Source organism: Scatophagus argus, chromosome 10, assembly GCF_020382885.2.
Source record: "Scatophagus argus isolate fScaArg1 chromosome 10, fScaArg1.pri, whole genome shotgun sequence".
Taxonomy (NCBI): Eukaryota; Metazoa; Chordata; class Actinopteri; family Scatophagidae; genus Scatophagus; species Scatophagus argus.
In genome coordinates this window covers 21,515,624-21,532,322 of record NC_058502.1, presented here as the reverse complement: position 1 = coordinate 21,532,322, position 16,699 = coordinate 21,515,624, and the positions used below count along the sequence as shown (strand labels likewise).

The 16,699-nt window shown below is 41.0% G+C and overlaps 1 protein-coding gene and 1 non-coding gene across 4 annotated transcripts in view; one reads left to right on the top strand and one right to left on the bottom strand.

The window, feature by feature from the left end:
- The window catches only part of LOC124065559 (ras and Rab interactor 2-like), a 41,371-nt gene that overhangs the window by 7,406 nt on the left and 17,266 nt on the right, over nucleotides 1-16,699 (top strand). For 2 of the 3 annotated variants that reach the window (XM_046401011.1, XM_046401012.1), the window contains exons 2-5: nucleotides 6,129-6,227; nucleotides 9,844-9,944; nucleotides 10,887-11,097; nucleotides 12,675-12,786. In XM_046401011.1, the coding sequence (XP_046256967.1) occupies nucleotides 6,168-6,227; nucleotides 9,844-9,944; nucleotides 10,887-11,097; nucleotides 12,675-12,786 (484 nt within the window). In that variant the 5' untranslated portion in view covers nucleotides 6,129-6,167. Of the gene's footprint in view, nucleotides 1-6,128; nucleotides 6,228-9,194; nucleotides 9,741-9,843; nucleotides 9,945-10,886; nucleotides 11,098-12,674; nucleotides 12,787-16,699 lie in introns of those variants that run through there. The other variant, XM_046401010.1, reaches the window with a different exon arrangement.
- Nucleotides 10,572-10,659, bottom strand: trnay-gua. The gene is given in 2 exon segments: nucleotides 10,572-10,607; nucleotides 10,623-10,659. It is a non-coding gene; the product is annotated as a tRNA-Tyr (tRNA).

The window sequence follows — 16,699 nt, the reverse complement described above, 5'->3', positions numbered from 1 at the left end:
GACCATGCCGTCTCACATTTGTTATGAGGACTAAGCAGCTAAACCAGCTCATTAGTCTAGACTCTATACTATTTATGTGCTGAACCTTTAAGTGTAGCTTCTGCTTTTCTTGTGTCGTCTTAGGCTACCAATTCAAATAAAGAGAGATAAAATGGCTTAGTCACTTGATAGATAGTGATAGACTGACAAACTGCCCAAGGTCTTTGCTTCTTTTATACATATATACATATAAATGAACGCTGTATTTTTTATTTTTAAACTTATTAGAATGTTCTGCATAGCCCTACCACAGTCTAGCACAAAGATTGTCAAGCATGATCTAATACCAGCACCTTGACCACAACATATATGGAGGATATGTGTGGTTTTACTATAAGCCTGAACTGTAAGGGGAAATTAGCTTGTGGGTTAGAGGATATGACTCACTCATTGACTAGCTGTTATTTCTCAAAACAATGACACTTAAATCCCATAAACAGGAAGATACACGGCTATATGAAACACATAGCACTGGCGCTATAGAGACTGAAAGTTTTATAGCATGGGACACAAAACTGAAACGGAGTATAAAACGTCTGTTAAAACAGCAAAGTAAAGGAGAGCATCACTTCAACAGGTATGTGGCTGGAAAATGACATTAATGATGCATATGGGGCACGCAAAGTCCAAAGTAAGGTTTTCAGATAGATAGATAGACAGATATTATGCTTCAAATGTACTGTACAAATCTCAGTAAATATGTATCATCATACATACATATTTATTTATAAGAAAATCCTTCTAGTCTTTTTGAATTCTTCTGAGTGAAACAAACTTTCGTGTAACAACGAAAAACTAGAATCCCAGTTTCAAATCACTGACCACAAATAGGGTCTGCGGGCAGACAGTTTTCTTCATTTGTTTGTTTCTGGTGGGCTTCTTTTGAGTTTGCGTTTTGGTTGGCAGCTTTCAAATAGTACTTCATTTTGTCATGCCATCAAGCTCAGTTCACTAAGAAAACAATGTAACGCCAACTGCATAGGAGTTATGAGGTTGTCTTTAATGATTTTTAATTGCACCATAGAGTACAACTGCCAAGTACAGTATAATAGCAACACACAGGCATTTCCAAGCTGCACCACATTCTCATTTGTCACACAGACTGACACGTTTTGTTTGCTGTACAGCCTTGGCACAGGTCTCACATTTGTTTTGAAGAAAGTCATCACACATGTCACCGATATATGTGACGAAGAGTTTCACACTAGTGTTGTAAAGCCCCTGAAATTTCTAAAAATAATAATAATAATAACAACAAAATCGTATGCAAATAGAAGGCAATAAAAAAATATAAATACACAGCTGATGATTAAGGTTGTAAAGTTAAGATAAACGTAAAAGAATAGCAATTGAAACAGAAAAATGATTGACAATAAATATAGGAATTATATAGTTTAAAACCAATAATCTAAAAGGGACAAGTAAAAAAGACAATAAAAAGACAACATCGCGTAAAAGACAGTTTATAAAAGTGGGTTTTGAGAAGAGATTTAAAAGAAGTCATTGACCTTGTAAACCTTAAGCAGAAGGTCCTCACCCGAGGATCTCAGGCCTGGGCTGGGTCATACTATATTATGTAACTTGGAGCCAGACCCAGACGTGCTTTAAAAGCGATCAGTAAAATCTTAAGGTCAATTCTAAAACGGAGCCAGAGAAGGGAGGCTACGAGAGGGAAGATTTTTTAAAACCGGTGAGAAGCCGAGCTGCTGCCTTCTGAACCAGTTGGAGGCGTGAGAGGGACTTGAGAGAGATGATGTTAACTATAACTCTAACATTAAAATGACCAATGACATACGGAGCTGTCAAATATTATGATTCGAATGTTGCTAAATCCTGATTTGTGATAGCAGAATTTTCTACCTAAGCACCAAAAATACACTCAGTTCAGTTCTGCCACTGTAGTAAGTGTCGTGCCATTAGAGCCCAGGACAATAAATGTTGTGTAACTGTAAATCAGTTGGCAGATTAATTGATTGTCGTATTGACATTTATTTGATTTATATTAAACAGCTGTGTGGTTCGGAAAATATATTTTTTGTAATTCTGGGTAAATTGGCCCTTTACAATTGGCAACTATGTTTGTGGGTATTAAAGTGTAAAATATGCAGTCCAAGGGACTCAGGGGCTATTTCATGTTTTAACTGTATAACAACTGGCAGTCTGGTTTATTTTTCCTTGACTGACACCCACAGGGGCCTTCCTGTTTACCAGGCCGGGACTGTGAATCACAGTCACACACGTGAAAACACACATATATTGCTCCAGCCAAAATAACACCAAAAGCCTGTCCCACCACTTTGTTTGGACAAGAGGGGTCAGGTCAGCAGAGTCCCACTGAAGACGTGAGGAGGAAAGCGGGAGATAAAAAAAACAGCGAGGCTGCATGCCACCTTTCTCAGCTCGCTCTTTACCATAACAAGCCTGCGCAACACTCACATTGCTGCTGATGCTTCAAGAATGTGCCTGTTGATCTTGTGCTCCATATTAAACTCGCTCGCGAACAAGAACCCAAGAAACTTGAACTCCTTCACTTGGGGCACTGCTTTCAATCCTGACCCGGTTTCCTGACAGAATTCTTTGGCCTCAGACTCGGAGGCGCTCATCCCAACCACAGTCTTAATTGGTGCTGGGCTCTAGAGATGCGCCTTTTCGCTGGCTGCTGTTGAATAGTCGAATAGACGTCCTATCGTCTTTTCCTAACCGCTTTTCCCTTCATCTCAATGGAAAACATCATGAAGTTGAGGAGAGATGTGAAGGAGAATTCGTAAGGACTTAGGGTAACACAGCTGCGGTGCTAAGACAATCTGACTGCACTTACACTAAGCTGTGTAAGCATGAAACGGCGGATGTTGCTGACGTTGGTCTGCTGTAGTGAAACAACAGTGTGAAATAAAAAGCTTACTTTGAAAATGAAGCCTAGTTGTGCTTAATCAGTGATGGGTATTAATTATACTGCAGACTGGAGTTTCTGTTAACAGTGGCAAACAGACACATAAGCCCGTCTTATATCCTCTATGAAACATCTGCATCCTCACTGCATTGCATTATCATAAAGGACTGTCTCTGCCCCTTCATTTCCTTGTAGTTTTACTGCATTAGTTCCGTGTTGTTGACTGTGAAGTAGCTGTGAATGCTTTCACGTACGATATGTTGGTGTTGACGTTTGCTGTAGGGTAAACCATTGTCAGATTAAGATGATTGTGTAAAAATAATTGAACATTTATGCGAGATATAGGCATGTTAGCCCTATGTATCCACTTCTGCTATTGTATCATTATTAAGTTTCTGCACAAACGTGTTCCATGTTACATTTTCTTTCTGAGTATGATGTGATTATCAGCCTATATAATAGCTTAAGAAACCACCACACCACTCAGTAAACACCAGGAAATGTTGACTTGATTGTGACATCATTATGGCTAAGACTGTGGATTTGACATTTAAATGTTGTTCCAGGAATTGTGGGACAGCATTATCGCCTTTCCTGTTGTCAAGGATGGTCTTGTGTATCCTATGCTAAAGCAGATAAGGAAGAAAGCACTGAATATCTTTCCTGAGCATTTAGAGAATTTGGACAATTCTTGTCATGGCTGCCGCTTGCATACCCCTGGGTCATTTCACTGAGTTAGAAACCTTCCAAAGCAGAATAACCACTTGACCAAAATCTCTAATGGCCTTAGGATTGACTTGGATCCTTTTGTTGTCTGACTTCCAGTGTTTACAAGGGCAGTTTGCAGCCTACTGTGAAGGACTTGGGATGACACTCATCCATTATCTGTTAGCAAATGAATATAATAGAACTAACCCAAAGTGAGCATAGGCCTGCTCACGTGTACAGAATGTGTATATTTTCCGAGCTTCTAGCTGAATTCGAGATCAAAAGCATTCCAACATTAATAGCAACTGTTTTGTCCAGCAGGTTTCCCCTCTGAATCTGTCTAGTCGGTGAGTGGACACTCTTGTCTGTCCAAAAATAGCCACAAGATTTGAGATTTGTGCTTTTAAAACAATTTTCAGTCCAAGCACTCTTGTTGTGTTTGGGGATAGAAATCTTTTGTCAGTAGAGGGATGCTGATGGTGTTTTCCCCTGACTTGTGTTTTTCTTGAAATGTGGAGTCTGGGAGGTTTTTTTGCATGCTTTGACACAGCTGGCTGAAACTAGATCCTCCATAACAGATGGGTCAGGTGTGCCTCTGTGTGCTTGTGTTCTGCCTATGTGCATGCAAAATCAGGACTGTTTTGTGTAGGCCATATTGACTTGGTTTTGGTAGTCACTGTTTGAGCGGAATATCTTTTGTTTGTCAGAGTTTGGCCTAAGACGAAAAGAAGAAATTCTTTTTGCTGGGACTAAGCTGGGTGTTTTTATCACTTGTATTTGGGTGGGCAGAAATCGACTTCCCTCCAAAGAGAACTGAGTAAACTTTTCTTAACCTTCCTGTTTAAAAGACTTCTGGTACCACTTCTACCAGTGCAGCTCCAGGGCTGGTTTAGAGCTGGGGCCTAAGTTTGAAACAGTTCCTCAAGTTTTGACAGGTGAAGAATCGGCTCTTGGCCGGGAAATCTGTTTCCGGATCGCCACCAACTTTGCTAGTTTTAAAACAAGATCCATTTACTTCAGGGCTGACGGCGGGATTATTTTGACCAGCAAGACAATATTGGCTGCAATGTAGGGAACAAAAGTGGAACCTTAGATGAAACAACAATAGAAGTTCCCATCTTGACAATCTTGTATCAGTCCTCTGTCCTCAGTCCTCGGACTGGCATTCCTACTGAACCGAGTCTTGACTTCAGCAACAGCAATACTTGTGATAATGTTGGATGATGTTGTATGTTGAATGTTCTGACCAACAGGTCGCTGGTCAGTGAAGAGCGAGTTGTTTTGTGTCCTCCTACAGTGCTGCACAACCCTGCGGCAACTCTCGCAATGCCCGATTCTGTCTGAAAATACAAAATAGAATTTAATACCTGATACATTCCGGTATGTATTGTGATATTGCATATATTATAGAATACATATATAGTATGTAAGTACTAGTTACATTTTATATAGTAAAAATATGGTAATATCATTTGTTTCTTAAAGAATCTACCACAACAGGTGAGTCATTACAAACTCATGCTGTGTAGCCAAATGCTAAAATCCATTGTTTTGGAATTATCACTTTGCTGGAATTGTGCAACAAAGAAAAATACGTGCTGAGTTTGAATATGGGTGGTGCAGTGGTTAGCACTGTCTCCTCATAGATAGAGGGTTCCAGGTTTGAATCCCGGTCTGGGCCCTTCTATGTGGAGTTTGCATGTTCTCCCTGTGCCTGCGTGGGTTTTCTCCGGGTACTCCGGCTTCCTCCCACAACACCAAAAACATGCACATTAGGTTAATTGGTTACTCTTCATTGCCCCTATGTGTGAGTGTGAGAGTGTGTGGTTGTCTGTCTTTGTGTGCCAGCCCTGTGATTGACTGACGACCAGTCCAGGGTGTACCCTGCCCCTCGCCTGTTGTCAGCTGGGATAGGCTCCAGCCCCCCCGTGACCCTGACGGATGGAGTTTGAATATTAGTCAACATGATACAGCTTCAATATAAAGAATCAAAAAGTACTGAAATAGAACATGTGACTACAGCCTTGGGCTCAGTTGAAACCAGTTACAAACAAAACTTAATCATTGATTTGGAGTTGTTTTTCTGGCCACCTGATGAGTGTAAGGACAATAATCAGTCTCATTTAGCTCTGTTTTTGGTCTTAACCAACTGCTGAGAAAAATATAAGGCTTCTTAGGTGGTTAGTACTCCACTGCGTTGTTGTGTCGCTCTGTGCTGAGCAGGCAGTGTAGATCTACAGTAGGTTTTTCAGAGCTTTTTTGCAGAAAAGAGCTGCCTGCCGTGACCAGAAATAATGCTGTGAGAGCAGTGAGAGTGAACCAGAACAGCAAAGTTCTTGCCTCAGAAGTTAAGGTTCAGAGTTCATTCGTAACCTTGGAAAAAAGGAGAGTGTTTTTCTTCCTCTTGTCCGTGAGATGACAAAACTAAGCTTCTTTGTTTTTGTGTTTCTTTGTATGTATGTATGGCTCCAATGTCCTCTTTTCTTCTCAGACAGTTCAGCAGAGACGGAGACAAGGCTCTACACACAACATGTCCACTAGTACCATCAATCAACCCTGCAAGCAGGAGAGGAAGGGCAGTTTCTTCAAGGTATGTGCCATTCAAATAATTATACCTGTGTGGAGCAAAATCACACCCAGAATTGTCAACACAGTCGGTTTTAGACGTTCTAGTTTACATAAAGATCCTGGACAAAGAGATGTGGGTGTGGGGTAGCAAACCTCCCAGTTACAGGCTAACGCTGGACAAGATTAAAGAGGAGGAAGAGAGGGGTGGAGCTAGCCTGAGTATAGCTCTATGGTTTTCCTGTCAGGTTAGTCATATCCCAATGCTTACCATAGTATGACATGTTTTTATATGATACACTGACCATGAGACAAGTTGCATCAGGATCTTATTTATGATTGGCCTATAATGATGTACGTCCACTTCGTGGTCATAATGAATCAGAGCAGCGTGTCACAATGTCGTGAAAAAATAGTTACAATAGTGACAAGTTGAGAAGAGTGGAGAATGGAGCAGCTGATCGTGGTTTGAGGGGTGGGTGTGAGGAGTGAGGAAAAAAATCAAGCAGAAGAGAGGAACACACCCTTACAAAAATGTTGGAAACACCTGAGAATTTAATTGAGTTCCTGGAAACAGCACATGCATGACAGTGTATACAACAAAAGTGATGAGTTTCACAGAGGTTTACACATAACTCTTAAACTGGTATCTTTTTTAGGCACTCTGTGTGAAATAATGTCAATATCTCATTTTATTTGGTAAATGTTATTGCTTGTATGACGGCAATAATGGTATGTGTTTAACAAACTCTCCATAGGAAACACCAAAGAAGAAGTAAAGAAAGCCCAGTATGACCTTATACATTATATTATATCTGTGATTCACTTGCTTAGAGGAAGCTGCTTTGTGTGCTTGCCAGACTTAAGTATAAAAGCTGTGTCATTGTTTTTCTGTAGCCTGTAATAATTACAAGCCTGCCTTAAACACACGGGGTCTTGAAGTGTAACCGCACCTCACAGCAAAGAAGCTAGGAAAGCAGAAGTGGAAACAGTTATTAGTGTAATATACACGAGGGTTAATGATAAAATGTTGTCCTGTCAAAACACAAGTTCAGTAAGACACAATACCATATGAAATGTTGCATTAATAAATACTCCAATTCTTGTACTATTTTCCAACAAAATGCTTTGTCACAAGAGCAATTCAATCACTGAATGAAGGCTGTATTTCCTCCAAAACATCGACTCTTTAATCGGGACGCTAACTTAAGCTAACTCCAGGCGGTGCAGCTGACCGATTGTTTCGGCTAATCTAAAGATATGTCACATGGAGAGCTGAATCCAGGAAACTTCCCACAGCATAACAGGTGGATGTGGACACGGAAGCAAGGCGCTCTAAATGTTTATTCTGCCCACTTTGGTGTCTGGCCAGTCAGAGTACTAGGCATACATTCTTCCTTCCTGAAACCGAAAGCACAATTTTGTCAGTTAAAGGTGGTTTTAGTGCATGTAGCGATACTCTGTGGAATTTTCAGAATGTGATTTGTGTCATTCTAAATGTTTCAGTTTGTGAACCTCAAATGTGGCAAATCCAATGAGTCAGAATTTTAAAAAGCTGAGCTAATTGTTTCCACTCTACTCAAGCAGCTGACATTATGTTGCCCAACAGAAACGTTGCCCAACTAAATTGGGAAATGAAACAAATGACATCATTGTCTCACTGAAAAGAATCAGGGTCAACCTAAATTCCAGGAAAATACTCACATGCAGTTTTCCTGTGAAACAAAAGCTAAATCAACATTGGAGTACTAGTGATCACAAAGCCTGGCTCTTGTGTCGCTTCATGTTATCTGTGTCAGGACCAAATAATTGCACTTGAACACATCACATAGACTGCAACTGACAGCCAGCTAGCACCTATGTTCTGCACCTGCTTGAGAGGAACTGTAGTCTGTAGTCTTCATTTTAGAAAGGCAAATCAGAAGCTCTAGAAATGGTTTCTGTTGGTCTTCAGTTGCTTCATTCCAGATGGACATGTTGTTGTGAAAATATTTGTGTGTTTGATTCAAGATTCAAGAGTCTTTATTGTCATTATGCAAGCATAATGAAATTTTGTGCAGATTCTCAGCTTAAAAACACACTGATAAATACTCAGAGAAAATTAAAATTGCACACTTAAGAAAAAATATAAAAATATAAAATACAAAATACAAAATGAGGTAGATAAAAAAAAAAGTGCACTTAGTGCCAGACTATGTGTATGCTGTGTGTGTGTATGCAGATAGACGGGGGAGGGTGTATGTGTGAAGTCCTGTATGGGGGTGGGACGTGAGTGTTTCACTGTAGGGGGGTTATTGCTTTAACAGCTCTGGGGAAGAAGCTGTCCCTGAGTCTGTTGGTGCTGGTTTTAATGTTCCTGTACCGCCTTCCTGATGGAAGCGGTACAAACAGTTCGTTGCCCGGGTGGGTGGGATCTGTGGCAATGCGTCTTGCCTTCTTCTGGACTCGGGCAGTGTAAACTGAGTCCAGATCTGGTAGACTGCAGCCCACACTCCCCTGTGCTGTCCTCACCACCCGGGCTAAGTCCTTTCTGTCCTGTGCTGTGCACCTGCCATACCACACAGTCACACTGAGACACAGGATGCTTTCGATCGTGGCTCTGTAAAAGTTCACGAGCAGCTGAGTAGACAGTCCAGTCCATTTCAACTTCCTGAGAAAGAAAAGCCGTTGTTGGGCCTTTTTCACCAGGTGTGAGGTGTTCACTGACCAGGAGAGGTCAGAGGAGATGTGGATGCCCAGGAACTTAATGCTGTCCACCCGCTCAACTGCCTCCCCAAGTATACAGACTGGAGCGTGATCGGTCTTCCTGGACCTCCTGTAGTCCACTATGACCTCCTTGGTTTTGCTGATTGATTTGTTTGATTGATTGATTGAAAAATGAGAAGAGCCTTCTGCACGTGCCTTTCTTTATTTTAGTTATCTTTCTTTACTTCAGTCTTTTGCTTGCTTTTCTCATTTCATTTTCGCTTCTCGTGACTCACTCAGTTGAACGGTCGGTCAGAGTGATCCAGAAGAGCTGGCGACAAGGGCTGACTCGTGTCAACGGCTCAGGACGCGCCGCAAAATCTACAGCCACAGGCGCTTTTCGATGGCCTGACACTGGCTGATTGTTGGCTTGGTTTGCTTGGTAGCTTATTAATGTGATTATCCTCCAGACTTCAGTCCTGGAGGTATCCTCAGGAGGTACTTCTCCCGACTTCGAAATAGTCACATCACATAAGCATATGTGTGAAAAAACACCATGAAGAACGGTCTTACCTTGAGCAGTTCTACTATACCTTTGAACACTAAATGATGGAAGCTAACCCCTGTTATTTTTTCCTCTTGCGATACATAAAGATTCAATCGCAGCAGGCTTTTTTTTTGTTTTGTTTCCTCCCTGTGTTCCTCTTTAGTAACTCTGGTTAGTCAGTGGGAAGTGCTTAGGCTTGGGATATATTGCCACATGCTCACACGTCCATATGCACAAACTGACACTCAGCTTTTAGCTTGCAGAAATGAGAGGCGGTTCATACCTCAAGAAAACCAGTGCAAAAATGTGAATACGCTTCTTGTGGCTCAGAATGCCTTTGTAGATATATGTTTTCTCTGTTTGTACTTATTTCTAACCTGGAATTCACTCTTGAAATGTTTCTCTGTAGCTCATTGACTCATTTGCCTGGGAAATTGGCACATTGAAGAAGGAAATGGGGACAAAGACTGAACCTGCAAAGGGAGACCTCAACACAGATATGCTTCTCGGGTGAGTTTGTGTGTGTGTGTAGACATGGACACTTGTCTATGTCTGAGCTAATATTGCCATTTGATTTAATGTAGTGTAGTTGCCCATGACTACCAGCAGGGTGCACCCTTAAAATGCCTTAAATGTTGTGTTATGGGAAACGTGTGAGGACCAAATACTGACGCAGAGCTGTCACCAAGCTTTGCAAAGGTGATAGTGTAGAAAACTGAAAAGCTTTCCTGGAGCTTTTAGCAGTTTGTCTAAGTGTGTGGATTTTTTTAACCTCCGATGATAATGTAATTTCAGCTGTGAAGAGAAAACTGTGTAATTTTATAATCTGAAAGCTGAATTCAGATAATACCTAGCATACTTTTGCTCTGATGTTTAGAATTCATTTCTGGTAATCAATTCCTCTTCTGAGACATAGTTCCTCAAGAATTCAGAAAGTACCTGCTAAGTATTGCGGAAGTGTAAAAGAGGCTGCCCAGCAGTATGAAACACACCAATTCCAGTTAGTTCATCTGTTAAGGAAATCTAAAGTGTGAAATAGTTATTACAATACATTACACTTCATTTAGCAAACGCTTTTATCCAAAGCGACTTGCAGAATAACAAGATTCAATACAACAGAAAAAAAAAAAACTTATGTCCTTCGAGCCGGATTTGAACCAGCGACCTAAGGATCACTGCTATATGCACCTACAGTCCTCCGCTCTACCAACTGAGCTATCGAAGGGCCATTATGTGTGATTAGCACAGTTGGAGAGTGGTCCTCAAGTCCACCATGTGGTCTTTGCTGATTAAAACAGCAACAATAAAAACAGCGCCCCACATGTTGTAGAACACACACAGTACACCTGTAGTTTGTACCAGTGCACTGTTTGTAAGGGTCATTTGATATGACCAGATGTAAACATGCTAATATAAATATGCTAAATGCATTGCGTTTGATCTTGTTTTCAGGCTGGGTGAAGAGGTGGGAGGCCTCTTCCTGCAGGCTTCACCTTGTGCTGGGATCGGAGCGGGGCCAGCTGGAGCAAGAGACTCGGGCTACGACTCCCTCCATCGGCGGCTCAGTGTTCTGGACAGACTGGTGCACACGCATGCTGTGTGGCTACAGCTGGGCCTCAGCCGTCAGGATGCTACACGTATACTGCAGAACCAACCCACTGGGGTGAGGGAGCAGCGGCCGCTGTGGCTATCCAACATGGTCGACTTCAGGCTTTCACTTTTGTTTCACTTCTTAGCTCATACAGACAAGAGGAAAGTTCAGCGCCTCTTCAATAATACAACATGATGCAAGCTACAAAACTATTGCTGCCAAGTAACACAGTCCAACTAAAATTCAGCTGTTTTCTTAGCGAAGTATGAGATGAAATGCAGTCTACTCTTAGACTACAGGTAGAATGCATGAGTGCAAGTACACTGTATAAGTACACTGTATAAGTACACTGTGTAAGTGCAGCTTATCTAGGGCTGGAGTGGTAAAGGTTGCAACGACTGATTGATTGATTGAAAAATTGTTTAGATTTTATGTGCGTACAGTCCAGATTCATCACCTTAAAGGCATTGAAAGCCTGTCAGTTGGTGGAGATGCTCATGAATAATCGCACATCTGTAGGCACGAATGTTTTCTATGATCCAGCTGTGTCGTAGTCAGGATGTTTATTCACTCCCAGCAAAGATGATCTGTACTGATGTTGTGTGATAAGGCCGCTTATTTTTCACAAGCACGCAAAATGTCAATGTGATTTTTCTGTGGGAAAAAAAAATATAGAAAAAGGAAATAATAAGTGTCTGATTTCAGTTTTAAAAAGGCAACTTTTTGACCCCACAGACGGAGAACAAGCATGTAAGCAATGTTGCCTTTTTCAGTTTTGGAACAGTAACCCCGAGTGTGGACCGTACTTTGTGCCTTCATTCTAAACACAGGATGGGATGTGCACACAAATACCTCTGTGTATGTAACTGTAACAAGTTAACTCAGAGTCAGACACTCTCAGGGCCATGACTTGCTTTACTCGAATCCAACTGAGCCCTGCCCTCATTTGTTAGATGGCTGTTAGTGTGCACTTGTCCTTGATTAACTTTATGTGAAGGCAATGTGTCGCACTGCGTGAGGCAAATGGTTGTCACACCAGATAAGTAATTCATGTATTAAGTACATACAATAATAAAATGGAAGAAGAAGAAGCATTTTAAGCTGTGTCTTAAGCTGTCAAATCAAGCAAAAATATCATTTAGTTGATCAGAATCATCCTTATTGACAAAGTATGCACTCACAGTTCAATAAATGTTACAGTGAGACAGAAAGATAGACTTGCAGCTAAAATCAAGGACGACAAAGCTGAACAAAGGCGGGTCAAAATAAACATACAGCTGGTGAAAAATAGGTGTCTACAAATACTGTATATGCAGTGCAGCAATAACTAACCAAATAGTGCAAAGGAATAAATATTGACTCTGTGAAGTACAAGTTTATTTTATACACATGCAGTGGGGGGCTGATAATGCCTGCATTCTCATTAATCTGGTATACTCATAAAATGTATTTTACTGATGTTTTCTATTGCTAAATAATACATGTACAGACAAACATACGTGCATGCACGTGGTACCGTTATTAAGAATCATAACTGTTCACATTTGTTGCAAAATTACAAATGATTCCCAAAAGTGAGCAAAATCTCACACAATGACTCGGTTCTGAGGTATGCGATCTAACTGGATGTGTGCTCTATCGGTCCGCAGACATTTGTGGTGAGAAAGTCAACCAGCCTGCAGAGGAAGGTGATATCTCTACGCATGGACAAAGACTCTGCGCTTCCTGTCAAAGACTTCCTTGTCAAGGAGAGCCAATACAGTAAGCACCTGGGAAAATACCTACCTTGTGTGCTGTGAATTGCATCAATCTGTAAATCGGGTTGTCATGGGAAATATGCCAAAACTCTGCTGGATAATATGTCTGCGTCCCCTTCTGAGAGATAGCGGTAAAAGAATTGGCCCAGCTCCTCGTGTGGTATACCTGCCCTGCTGTAATTATGCAGGATAGATTTAAGACAAAGGACTTGTAGTAGTCACGTCTTGCGTGTGCAGAAGCCTGCAATTATACTGGCCTGAATCATTATGACGTCATATAATTACAGAATACTGTGTAGCTGTTTGTTTTTCATGCAGTGAATTGCTTTTTGATTTAAGATGAATAGAAACTCTTTCAGTCCCAGGCCCAAACCTGTTAGCTTAAAAATATGGGTGGATTGCACATTTTAATTTTCAGGGTAACTAAAAAAAAAAAAACGTTCCAGATTTTGATTTTTTTTTTTTTTTTTAAATCAAATTAATGAAGGTGTCGTGCTGTTTGGTGACACTGACAGCAAAGGGACTTAATCTGCCTCATAAATTACAGCAACAAAGATGCACATCACTTGGCTCTTGGCACTTGGATCTCTTTTAATTAAGTCATCCCACTGTGTCCTCTTTTCTGCAAGGATTTAATGGCCCCAACTGGAGAATTAACTGTTTATCTCCATGAAGCCAACTCCAATAGTCACTTAACAGTGGTAGATGTAAAACATGCATTAGTTCACTTTTTTTTTTAGCCATTTTATCCTATTTGGATGGAAATTCCCTGTGGGCCTGAAGTAGTTTTTAATGAAAGGGGTCATAGCAGCAGGACACGGTCGGGTTCCATCAGCTTTGACTGAAAGTGATCAGTGAACAGTGAGATAATCCTGACAAGCAGGAACGTAGGAGCGAGACACCAAGTGGCAGTGGGTCATTTAGAAGCTTCAAAGTACTGAGAGAATCAAAGCAGGGATTGAGACAAAATTCCTTATTTGACTTCAGCGTCCTGTATTGTCAGATGAAGACTTCACCTTTCACACCATCCAAATCAGAATATCACTTATTCAACCGCTCTTCAGTTATTTGTTGCGTTCTAGTTATAGCTACCTGAAAAGCAGGGGTTTTCCTTAATCTTTGATCCAACTTCTTACTGCTCTGCATGTGGAGTGCATTTCTCTTGTACCTGTGTGTGCTGACACTTGTCTCTGTCAGCAACTGGAATTTCCAAATGCTTATCTATTGAGAGTATGTGCTGCGAGTGAGTCACTGCCCGGTGCAGCCTTTGCTACCTTTTGCTTTTCTGCAGACGGCTGGTAAAAGGTATAGACTGACTTGATTACCTTTTTTTATCACCTAAAGAAACAGTACACTAGAGCAATAATACAGTGGGAGATTGACTTCAAGCAAAGGATTCCTGTAAGGTCAAGTAATCGCTCATTAATTGTGGTAATTTGATCAATTTATTTGTTGTGCAGCAAATGTGCAGCAGTACACTAAAAAAAACAAAACTTTACCTTAATTAGGTTACTGGGATTGATCTGTGGTCGGTTAGACTACCTTGAAAATGAAGAACTCATGACCATAATAGGAAGTCTGTGAGGCTGTGCTTTGAGCTGAATGTATTACAACCATCCTGCAGCAACAGCGCTAACATGCTACTGCTAAGCAGGCATAAGACTTTGTTGTAGCATGGCGGCATGCTAATGTTTTTCCAATAAGCACAAAAAAAATATCAAATGGAGCTGAGGCTGATCGGAATGTCTTTAGCTTTGCAGATATTTGGACAAGTGCTGACAAAGTGAAACACTGACTAACATGCTGATGGTGCTGAAAAATAGGAAGCCTAATGTGTGTTTCGTGCCAATCCATCCAGCATTTGACAAAGACGCGTCACTAAAAGTCAAATTTGGGTCGAAGTGGTAGACTGATCAGTCTGCGTGTCCAAGTTCATTCAAGGGTTCTTTAGGTGGTTGCATGTATCCAGATTTGTCCACATCTGTATCACTGCAACACTGCTGCCTCTGAATTCTGCTATGTCAGCCATGTGTATACTACTTACTAGTATACTAAGTGTATACTATTTTGCATAACTGGCTGATGAAACTGGATTTCTGTTTTACCGTATGTGACGCATTTTAGTCAGCACAGTGAGTATTGAAGTGTAACAAGGCCTGTTAGAACTTGTAATCTGCAATAGAAGGTGTTGGTTGGGAGTTGTGATGAACTGTTGTGTGTGGCAGATGTGGGTGGGGGCGTAGGTTCTGAAGGTGCAGGCAAAGAAATCTCATTGCCCTTGTGTCCAGGTTTAGTATCTCAGTGTCCTTGTAAAGTATGATTTGGACATCTTTACAGTAAACTTCAAAATCACATGGTTAATTTGGAGCTGTGACAGCTATAAAAGATCTTCTGTTAGACTTTGGCTGGCGACATAACCACGGTACGTTTTGGAAATTGGACTGAACTGAACTGTGGCATGACCACCAAGTACTGAAAACTGCTGCGCAATGAAGGTTAACCCTGCACAGATTCTTGCTGTTACTAACTAGTTCTTTGGTGTAGGCTCGAAGATTTCATGCGATTTACTTAACCAGTAGCTGAGCATGTTAACTATCAATAATCAATAAATAGTTAATTAGCAATATGCAAAAAACAATTTGCTTCACCTGGAAACGAAGTTGGTGAGAGCAGTGAGACTGAAGCAGTACAGTAAATCTCTGGGACATAAAATTGAGCGGTTGAGCTGAAAAGCAATGAAAGGCTCCGTAGAGGTGAGGGGAGCATTAGTGCCAGGTGATAAAATAGTCTGTGGCCTCATCAGATCAAGTGGTATTTTCTGTCCTACTCTTAGGGTGGTACCAGGAGAGAAGCAACACCAAATAACACTCTTAGTGGTTTAAGTTCTCCCACAAAGTCCAGAGTCTGCCAGATGATTTGAAATATATTTTTCCAAAACTTTCTGGGGCTGGGACGCAGCCAGAACAAATGTATGCAACAATGATGCATTCAGACTTTTGCACCTCACACAGTTAGGGCTAAGATTTGAGTATATTTTAGAAACTTCTCATCTTATCATTCAGTTGGACTACAGTTGGTCTGTATTAAATATTTGCATCACACTAAGCGTGTTCTGGCTCTTACCTGCCATTAGTTCCATGAACCCTTAAATCAAGTGACTGATGATCTTTGTTCTGCCAGTCAGTGCGGTCTCAAGTTTGCTTTGTCACATACACAAGCTGACTGAGACAAGACCTCTTTCTCTTCTAAAAGTCAATGTTTAAACAAGAGTAAGTGTGATTATCAGAGCTCAGGGGAGAGCAGAGATAGATGAGGACAGTTCTAGGTCTTTGGGCCTGTTGCCATCTAGACATATGTTTGGAGTTAACCCACTTCCCTCATTCCCTCCAAAATGTAAACATTTGGAGTCCTCTCGCTCTGAATCCCTCTTCCTATTTAAACTCTTGTTTGTAAGTCCTTTGGATTCAGGTGTGCCATAAAGGCATAATTGCAGAATGCTAGTGTAACGCTAGTGTCTCTATTCTTTTCTTTGTTTGCTTTCTTCACGCTTTGAACACATCAACACCTTTGACATGCGCTAACTCACATAAATTCCCTTTGTCTTTATCTACATGCAGATCTCGCACTTCCACCTCACCTGCGTGCACACGTTTTCCTGAATAAACGTGTGATCTGTTTTCCAGTGAAGTGATATGTAACCATTCTTGTTGTTAATCATGTCAAGTGTTTATGTGAAACTCGTGACACCAGTGTGATTCTTTTACCCCTAGGAGAAGTCGAGTTAATCGAGGAATTCTAAAGATAAAGTAACCCATTCCTTTTCATGCATTGGTGCAAAACTTTGCTCTGGCTGTTGTGCTTTTTCTAAGCTACAGTATGTCCCCAATGGCCTTTATCTGTGAAGTTGGTTAAAACAT